Source organism: Ruditapes philippinarum, unplaced genomic scaffold (assembly GCF_026571515.1).
Source record: "Ruditapes philippinarum isolate M1 unplaced genomic scaffold, ASM2657151v2 ctg9795_1_1_1_1, whole genome shotgun sequence".
Taxonomy (NCBI): Eukaryota; Metazoa; Mollusca; class Bivalvia; order Venerida; family Veneridae; genus Ruditapes; species Ruditapes philippinarum.
Genome location: NW_026864892.1, coordinates 8,577 through 19,279, shown reverse-complemented (window position 1 = coordinate 19,279; position 10,703 = coordinate 8,577). Strand labels below are relative to the sequence as shown.

General features: G+C 33.8%; 1 protein-coding gene across 1 annotated transcript; it reads right to left on the bottom strand.

The window, feature by feature from the left end:
- Positions 1 to 4,363: 4,363 nt before the first annotated feature.
- On the bottom strand, positions 4,364 to 9,183 carry LOC132727192 (arrestin domain-containing protein 2-like). The gene is made up of 3 exons (XM_060712619.1): positions 9,009 to 9,183; positions 8,269 to 8,492; positions 4,364 to 5,668 (listed from the first exon to the last, which is right to left on the bottom strand). The coding sequence occupies exons 1-3, from the start codon at positions 9,166 to 9,168 to the stop codon at positions 5,465 to 5,467; spliced, it is 588 nt and encodes a 195-aa protein (XP_060568602.1). The 5' UTR covers positions 9,169 to 9,183; the 3' UTR covers positions 4,364 to 5,464.
- Positions 9,184 to 10,703: the final 1,520 nt, after the last annotated feature.

Sequence of the window (10,703 nt, the reverse complement as noted above, 5' to 3'; positions counted from 1 at the left end):
TAAGCGAGCGCGCAAACCCCTCGGCCACGGTGAATTTATATGTTAATGGCCTGAAGAAAACCATATTATTCTAGTTAGGGTTTGTAACGACGCTAACTGTTGTTTAACACTTGTGTAAATAATCATGGCGCTTACTATAAGCATGTATATCTATAAAGAATAAAACAATATTAGAAATATTCGACCATTCGGGAATTATTTTGCTTGAAAATTAATCCGCCTGTCATGTTACCATATTTACGCAGTGATCTCCCCTAAATTTTTCGGCCTAAGTGTTACATATAAAGGGAAGTAACCGCTTCAAAAAAGCGGACTACTTTCGGCACTTGCAATTAACAGCATTACAGTCTGAAATTTCGCTACCATTATTTGTTTGGTCTGACGACCCAAACAAATAAAAATCAAAGCGGGTACAACTTTTGCCTGTTTCGGTGAAGCGCGGTAAGAAAGACGCACGTGCAAAGCGTGCAGCAACTACGCGAACGCTACACATACAAAAGATTTTCAAGTTTATACTCATAATTGCGGTGTAACTTTTAAATATAATTGTAAAGTAATGATTTTTTAATCGAGAAATACACCTTAAAAACAAAATACAAAAATTATATTTAATAAGCACGCGTTATTAACAATCTTCGGTATATTGTCATTAAATATGAATATCAATCTATTTTTAGACTGGGAAAATCCAATATGATACTACACCCAGTGAAAATGATTCTATAAAAAGTTATGATGACTACTGTTTGAACCAATGAGATTGAAGCTATATTTAAATCATATAATAATATGGATTAGTAAAGTTATTCAGTATATATGGTAGTCAGTACTAAAAAATTACTCGTAAAGTAAATAATATCATTCAGAAAAGATACAAAACAATGTAAACATTTTGTACTTCATTTCTTTTAATATGATATTGATTCCTACTAGTTTCATTATTTGAAACATCGTTTGGCCAATTTAAGAATTAAATGGCTGCCAATTAGAAAACAAGATTGCATTTGAGAAAAATGCTATGCCACCGCATTAATACAACTCTAAATAGTAGTGTAGGAACATATTTTTTTTGTTTCTATACAATTGAAGATTGTCATAATGCATATCTAATTCTTATTATCAGATTAGTGGTTAAATCTATTGTTAACTCAATAAAAGATCAGAGTAGGAATATATCAATGCACTTGAGTCTAGTGAATTTGGTGGTGAAGGTCATATTTCACACAGCCTAAAATTTCATGACTGCATCAAAGGACAACATGTAATACACTTTGTCAAAATCTAGGTCAGCTGATATCAAAGTTCACTGTTAATTTTGACACTAGAGGCAAAATTTGAACAACTTTGGTAGAGTACCTATAGATGATATCATTTAACAAATATTAAAGCTCTAAGCCTTGTACCTTCACACAATAAGATTTTTTTTTATTTTTTACTATATGTATATTATTGAAAATCAATGACCCCGGGGCGGGGGCAATTTTGACCCCAGGGCTATCATTTGAACATTCTTGCTAGAGGTTCACTTCACAATGTTTCATGCAAAGTATCTAACCTCTAGCAATTGTCAATTGCTAGAAGAATTTTTTTTAAAGTTTTTACTATAAGTTTTTACTATGTAAATATGAGGAAAATCAATGACCCCCGGGGTCGGGCCGATTTTGACCCCAGGGCTATAATTTGAACAATCTGGGTAGAGGTCTATCAGATAATGCCTTATGCAAAATATCCAAGCTCTAGGCCTTTTGGGTCTTTACAAGAAGGTATTTTAAATTTTTACTATATGTACATATAGTGAAAATCAATGACCCCCGGGGCAGGGCTAATTTTGACCCAATGGTTATAATTTGAACAATATTGGTAAAGGTCTACCAGACAATGCCTTATGCAAAATATCTAAGCTCTAGGCCTATGGGTCTTTACAAAAAGGTATTTTAAGTTTTTACTATATGTACATATAGTGAAAATCAATGACCCCCGGGGCTGGGCAGATTTTGACCCCAGGGCTATAATTTGAACAATCTTGGTAGAGGTCTACCAGACAATGCCTTATGCAAAATATCTAAGCTCTAGGCCTTTTGGGTCTTTACAAGAAGATTTTTTAAATTTATTCTTATAATTCCTTTTGGTTGCCATGGCAACCAGTTTTCTGCATGGAATTAAATTCTTTGAACAACTTTGGAAGCCCTTCACCCAAGGATCAATCCTGCCAAGTTTGGTTGAAATTGGACAACTGGTTTTTCACAAGAAGATTTTTTAAGTTCACTATATAATCTATATAACACACACACACACAAACAAACGAACAAACAAACACACACACACACACACACACACAGGTGAATCGCTATATGCCACCGCATCGCAGATGCTGCGGTGGCATAAAAATAATATAATGTTTAAAATGAAATTCTATTTAAATTTCCCAAGTGGAATAGCTATATTTCTTTGATAGATAAATGCTAGAGCTACAAGTATAAATATTATATACATCAAGACTTACAATTATACATATTCAAATTGAGTTGGAAAAGAAGAGACAAACACATGTGGTATAAATTAATTTCAATTCAATAAAGAAACAAACGCGTGTGATATAAATTAATTTCAGTTAAGTAAAGGTAAGGGCAAGGAATGTTTCTAATCATAGGAAAACCTAAACAAAATTATTTCACCCATTAAATATTTTGTCATAAATTTGGCATCGTTTTCTCGGAGCAAGCTGAGTAAGACCTTGAAATCATCAGTATATTTGCTTAAACATATTATATAAAAGTTTAAAAACTAACCTATTACAGACCAATGGGGTGGTCTCGAAAGAATATTATGAATTATTACTATAATTTGATACATTTGCATGAAATGTAAAATTTTATTTACTGAAATCTTTTAAATTTGCGTTTTGTTATAAAAACATAAAAATAATTTGGATTTTTTTCTAGCAAAAGTTATGTGTAAATAATTTAACAAGAGCACCGCTAGGCGGAGCATTATATGCCAAAAAGTGATTTTTTTATAGTAAAGATGAAACATTTGTAAGACATTGGAATTAAATAAAGTATTACCTCCTTCAAATAACAATCCTCCTTTGAAGTTTCAATATTGTGGTCCAAATAGAACTTAAGTTATGCCCCAGAAACTGTTTTCAATTCTAAGGTAATAGTGACCTTGACCTTGTGACCCCAAAATCAATAGGGGTCTTCTACCCAATATGGACAATCATCCTATGAAGTTTGAATATTGTGGGCTAAATGGAACTTAAGTTATGCTCAAGAAACTGTTTTCAATTTCTAAGTAATAGTGACCTTGACCTTTGACCTTGTGACCCCAAAATCAATAGGGGTCTTCTACCCAATATGGACAATCATCCTATGAAGTTTGAACACTGTGGGCCAAATAGAACTTAAGTTATGCTCCGGAAACTGTTTTTAGTTTTAAGTTAATAGTGGCCTTGACCTTTGACCTTGTGACCCCAAAATCAATAGGGGTCTTCTACCCAATATGAACAATCATCCTATGAAGTTTGAACACTGTGGGCCAAATGGAACTTAAGTTATGCTCCGGAAATTGTTTTCAGTTTTAAGGTCATAGTGGCCTTGACCTTTGACCTTGTGACCCCAAAATCAATAGGGGTCTTCTACCCAATATGGACAATCATCCTATGAAGTTTGAACACTGTGGGCCAAATGGAACTTAAGTTATGCCCCGGAAACTGTTTTCAGTTTTAAGGTCATAGTGACCTTGACCTTTGACCTTGTGACCCCAAAATCAATAGGGGTCTTTTACCCAATATGGACAATCATCCTATGAAGATTGAAAACTGTAGGCCAAATGGAACTTAAGTTATGCTCCGGAAACTGTTTTCACATAGTGACTTTGACCTTTGAGCTTATGACCCGAAAATCGATAGGGGTCTTTTACCCAATATGGACAATCATCCTATGAAGTTTGAATATTGTTGGCCAAATGGAACTTAAGTTATGCTCCGGAAACCAAATTGCTAACGGACGGACGGACGGACAGACGGACGGACATTCTAACAGGAGAGTCATTATGGGGCTACTCTATTGTTCTCTCTATTGTTCTTTTTAGCCACACAAAAGAAAATAGCCACATAAAAGCATTACGGAATGAATGACATCAAAGAGAAAGAACAGTTACCTATTGTCCCTCTAGCCACATAATTACTCTCCTGTGAGTGCGTATGGACACACGCCACGGGCATATAAAAATGTATCGTTTGAAAATTAAACTTAAAAAATCAATGTTAAGTTTATTCGGATGAGGAATAATTGAATCATAAATGAAAAATATGGAACAAAAGTAAACAGAAATGATATTTACAGTAATGTGTAAAAAAAAATTCGAATCTTCTTTCCTGCTGGAATATAGATTAGACAATGTTTCGAAGAAAAAAGATGGCAGATCAACCAGAAAAATATCTTCAAATAACAGAATTCTTTTTGGCACAGATATTGTGGTTGAGAAGTATTAGATAAGACATAATTAGACTGACATAGAAAAAAAACTACAGCTCTTACAGATGAATAGAATGACTGAACATTTTTTCATAACATTTGTTATTATTTACTTACAACTCTAACGTATTTCTTGCCTACACTGCTCTGATTTCTCTAGTTCAAACATCAGATTGTTAATATGTAAACAAACATTTATAACTGAAATCTTCAAAGCTGGAAAAAGTCAGTTCTATCAGCCTTAACCATTCTGCAGCCCCATTAATCGCCCACCATTAGTGCAATAATATCCGAATCAAAAAAGGCTTATGAGCAATTAACAAGAAAATATCAGGGTAAACAATATCAGTTGTTCCAATAAAATAACTTTGAAGCTAGATAAAACAAGCCCTAAAATAAACAACATAAGTGTTAGCAATAATCATTACTTGTAACGACAAGGATCTAACACCATTTTGTCTCTGTTTCAAGCAATTCAGGAAATTGTCTATAAACAATGGAGCCTATTACAGATATATGGATTGACAAAATGCCACTTTCATGTCTGTAAATCGAATTCTCTTACATGCCAAAAAGTGTTTACTCTTCACATTCCCTTCAGTTTCTTCTCATTCAAAGAAACAGAAATAGAATAAACATAATTTTAGAGATTTAGCATAAATATTGAATACATAAATATACAGATAAAAACAGTGAAATTTGTCCTATTTTCAAAGATATCAACACACAAGAAAATACATAAAACACATACATAAATAAAATATAACCTTTAGGCCTATGTATTTTGCAGAAGTTCTGGGGTATCATATTTTATATCACTGGTACACTGATCCTTCATTGCTTATTATATACTGTGTTTGGTTAAATTAATATAATGTTAGACACTATATCAAAACCATGTAGAACATGTACCGGTTTAGTAAAAACACTTTACTTAAAGATGTCTACTGAAAGTAAAATCTTTGTCAAGTCTGCACACAGCATATTTATTCAACATTGTAACATACCTGTATTAATGAAACTTGAGTTGAACATATTCTACGAGTGCTGAGATTTTTAATCTCTGCCCAAACAGGTATTGCCTCCTTTACAGCAAAGCCTTTCTTCTCCAATTTTAATGTGGCTGTTACAGTTCCGGAGACGCAGCACCATGACCCGATTGCCTCAAATGTATCATTTTCTACAGGTAACTGATGAAATAAAAAACAAATATACATGACGTATACATATATATAATATATACTGAGAATTTTTCAAATTATCTACATAATGTCTTTTACTATAACATATGTTTTCATGATTAATTGTCAACAAGGTATTGCAGGCAAATGATGACATTCATCATTTTAATTATTTTCGCAACAAAATTATGTTCGCAAAATATGACTGATGTGACCGATGCTTTATAATTGTAATTAACATTATAAAAAATCAGACAATTTCTAAAGTTGCCAGAATGGCATTGAAATATCGATTTGATGTAAGTAACCTTTCAGTATTAGAAGGCGGTGTTGAAAAAGCAAAAATAGTCTAAACAGTTAAAATTGAAATTCTTGAAAACAACAAAAAAAATGTTTTAATTATTCATTGGATTTTATTTTGCTGATTATCTTAATTACAAAACACAAGAAAATAAAGTTTCCAATGAATATTAATGTCTTTTTTAATTAAAAAGATTGAATTTAATTTTAAAACTGATGACAATTTCCTTGAAATGTTGTTTAGCTTTCAGCTTAGAGATAGTCAATCCATCCGTTTTATGAGTATGGAAGCCTAATAATATGGTTTAAAGAGCATTATCTAAAATTATTTAGGATAAAATGACATGCATTACAGCAGTAATCGTCATCAATTCTGCAAACATATTGCATATTTACATAAACCAACCCAACAAGACATGTTTTAATTATCTGTTTGTTCTAAATTGTCATGGAATTAAAACTAATTCTAACAACTCAGCAAATAAATGTTCTATTGACATGAAACAAAATACGGTAAATTGTAAATAAACAAGCAAATTCGTTGAATTTATATCCCCCGCCGAGTACTGGTTATTGTTAACACAACAACTGAAGACATAAGCCTTTATTTATATATTAATCATGGCATAAACAGTAATATTCTTTGAACTTGATAAATATTCAGGGGAATAACAGAGCCATAACTTTGTGTTAAATAGTAAAATCTGGAAATGCCAATGAGATGTATGCATACTACATAACTAATCAAGGGTCATAAATCTGAGTTATAAGTATCTGACTGGAACAAGGCGACTATATGCACATCTCCTCTTAGTATCCCATAAAGTTTCATTGAATTCCAGCCAGTAGTAGCAGAGAAGTCGCGAGGAAACAAATGTTTTTCTATATGGGTACTGCATAACTAATCAAGGGCCATAACTCTGAGTTAAAGTGTCTGACCGGAACAAGCCGACGATATGCGGATCTCCTCTTGGTACTGAAGGTTCCCATAAAGTTTCGTTGAATTCCAGCCAGTAGTTGCAGAGAAGTAGCGCGGAAACGATTTTTACTCCATATGCATACTGCATAACTAATCAAGGGCCATAACTCTAAGTTAAAGTGTCTGACCGGAACAAGCCGACGATATGCGCATCTCCTCTTGGTATTGAAGGTTCCCATAAAGCTTCGTTGAATTCCAGACAGTAGTTGCAGAGAAGTAGTGCGGAACGATTTTTACTCTATATGCATACTACATAACTCATCAAGGGCCATAATTCTGAGTTAAAGGGTCTGACGGGAACAAGACGACGATATGCGCCTCTCCTCTTGATATTGATGATTCCCATAAAGTTTCATTGAATTCCAGCCAGTAGTTGCAGAGAACTACTCCGGAAACGATTTTTACTCCATATGCATATTGCATAACTAATCAAGGGCCATAAATCTGAGTTAAAGTGTCTGACCGGAACAAGCCGACGAAATGCGCATCTCCTCTTGGTATTGAAGGTTCCCATAAAGTTTCGTTGAATTTCAGCCAGTAGTTGCAGAGAAGTAGTGCGGAAATGATTTTTACTCTATATGCATACTACAAAACTCATCAAGGGCCATAACTCTGAGTTAAAGGGTCTGACTGGAACAAGCCGATGATATGCGCATCTCCTCTTGATATTGATGATTCCCATTAAGTTTCGTTGAATTCCAACCAGTAGTTGCAGAGAACTACTCCGGAAACGATTTTTACTCCATATGCATATTGCATAACTAATCAAGGGCCATAACTCTGAGTTAAAGTGTCTGACCGGAACAAGCCGACGATATGCGCATCTCCTCTTGGTATTGAAGGTTCTCATAAGTTTTGTTGAATTTCAGCCAGTTGTTGCAGAGAAGTAGCGCAAAACGATTTTCACTCCATATGCATACTGCATAACTAATCAAGGGCCATAACTCTGAGTTAAAGTGTCTGACCGAAACAAGCCGACGATATGCGCATCTCCTCTTGGTATGGATGATTCCCATGAAGTTTCGTTGAATTCCAGCCAGTAGTTGCAGAGAACTACTCCGGAAACGATTTTTACTCTATATGCATACTACATAACTTATCAAGGGCCATAACTCTGAGTTAAAGGGTCGGACCGGAACAAGCCGACGATATGCGCATCTCCTCTTGATATTGATGATTCCCATAAAGTTTCGTTGAATCCCAGCCAGTAGTTGCAGAGAACTACTTCGGAAACGAAATTCGGACGGACGGATGGACGGACGGACGGACAACGTCAAAACTATATCCCCCTCCCGATTCCATCGGCGGGGGATAAAAAGCATGTCCTTACAGAGGCATCAGGTTCCTTGTTTAAATCTAAATTTGAAATGACAGCAAATTTACTGGTACGTTCATGATGAGGCCCTCCTGGGGTTGTTATTGTCATGCGTACATAGTAACGTAATCGTCCATGTTTACCCTTGAAAGACGATGGTAATTTAGGGGGTAGGGTGAACTCGAAGGGGAAATAATGAGAACCAGAGTGAAGGAGATCATCATTACTGTCCTTGTCTCCTGAAATTTCATTAAACAAAATGCTAAGTTATAAGTAACTTACATGAAACTTTTAGGTCATTTACGTGAAATATTTGTTATACTTATTAGCATGTTATTAAACAACATGACATTAACATTTACCTTTATTTATCTAGTAAACTAAATAAAGCTTCCAATGTTTGTTAACTAATATTATCAATTAACATTCATTTATTGGCATTTAAATATAAAACTAATCTTCTTCAGGCTATAACAGCTAAAACAAACATGTTCCTGTTGCATAAACATACAATAAATCTATCATTAGTTACAAGAATTGAAAACAAACACAAGGTTGTACGTAAACTTATTATTGGCTACAATAACAGAAAACAAAATCATAGTTGTCTCCATAACATCTTTAAACAATATTCAAACATCAACAAATACACACAAAGATTGCTGTTGTAAAATCTTAATAAAGCGTGATCCTCAGAAACATTAATCACAACAAAATTTCATAAAAGTTATAACCCTTGACTTAACTCAACTTACCCTTAATTGGCAGTACTGTAGTATAATTGAACACTTCTTCATCAGATGCCTGAATATCACTAGAGGTCATCCATTCTACCTTAGCCTCACCAATAGCTTCTAAACACACACCTAAAAGATTAAACCAACATTTAACTTCATATCTCAGTACAGTAGACATGTTTACTGTTAAATTAGGTTTGTATTCATACCAATTGTGGATATTATGATATGTTTGGTTTAATGCCTGGTCAAGACATTTGATAGCAAGTAATATAGAAATACAGAATCCCTAAAGAACGCCCAAAATGGCAAAATTAAAAATGTTGCAGACTCGGTTTTATTGAGCCTGTTCATGGAGGGTAGTGGTCACCGTCCATGCCCCTTAGCACCAGATAAACTCCACCTTACTCATTTCTTTAACATTGCCTCCCATCATAGGGAAAACTAAAGCAAATATTTGTTCTCAACCATGATGTGTCCAACTGTATACATTTATGATGACCAAGAGAGTATGAGCATGTAGTATTAAATGAAGACAATTTTCCATCATATATCATTTTACAGTTAAAATTGCTATGTTGAAATTTCATAATGATAATTTGTGATTTTTGCACTATCAGTGTATGTGTATGTCTGCAAATAGAAACCCTCATAACTGAATCACAAAGAACAAACAGGAACAAATCTAGGTGACAGATGATGGCATATTTTTAACCAAATAGTCAAGATATCAAAAGATTTCTCTAACTTAACGCTGTTTCTCTGAAAAATTATATCTCCAGGGAAGTAGTGCACTATATTTGGTGTGGCTTTCAGAATTATTTTGGAGACTGTAACCGAATTATGTCTAAATTCAATGTGATATAATTCAATTATATTCAATTTATTTTCCCTTGTCTGGGTCTTCTCAAATAGAAATATGTTTTTTCTTGAAAGTTGAAGATGACTCAATTTAATTTTGCTTCTTTAGATAAATCATTATCTATGAGGATCATAATCAAACATTTATTTTCTTTAAGGCTATCCAGCTAGCTTACGGAACGTCGGTGGTTCTACTCAGGTGCCCGTTTGTGCCTGAAATTATGCACGGAAGGGCACCTGAGGTCTACCTCCACCAGTAAAGCTGGAACATCGCCATATGATCTATACTGTGAGTGTGTCCGTGTGATGTAATGGTAAAACCCGATCAAACAAACAAAATTTTCTTTCAGTTTTTTGTAACTAAGTCAAATACAGACTTAACAAATTTTCATTTGTAAACCCTTTATCTTGCTTGGTTTTTTTGTTTTGTTTTTTTCACGCAATGCACATCATAAGAATTAACACTCATTTTTGCAGCCTTTTATTATGTATTAAAATATCAATATGATGTCTTAATATAAACCAAACAATGCATTAACAACAAGAGCACTGCAAAGGCTGGGCAATATATGTCCAAATGTAAATTTGATTGAGCAATCAAAATTAATTTTTCAATAAGGGTAGAGACCCAATCAAGAAACTTGTCTGAAGAATGTTTCATTACCTTAATTATTCTTATGATACGTATAACAAAATGGATAAATGCCATCTTTTTGCAAGCCAACATAAATCATCATTGTTTTTTTTTATACAAATTACATTGTTCATTACAACCTCCATAGAGCAATACACAATAATAACAATTGTTCACAAAGAAAGCAAAGAAAGAATCCACTACACATTAAACTCAAC

Coding starts and splice junctions, on each gene's coding strand:
- LOC132727192 (XM_060712619.1), bottom strand. CDS start 9,168: ATGTCTACTGTACTGAGATATGAAGTTAAATGTTGGTTTAATCTTTTA. Junction 8,493..9,008: donor TACAGTACTGCCAATTAAGG/GTAAGTTGAGTT, acceptor ATGAAATTTCAG/GAGACAAGGACAGTAATGAT. Junction 5,669..8,268: donor ACAAGGAACCTGATGCCTCT/GTAAGGACATGC, acceptor TTATTTCATCAG/TTACCTGTAGAAAATGATAC.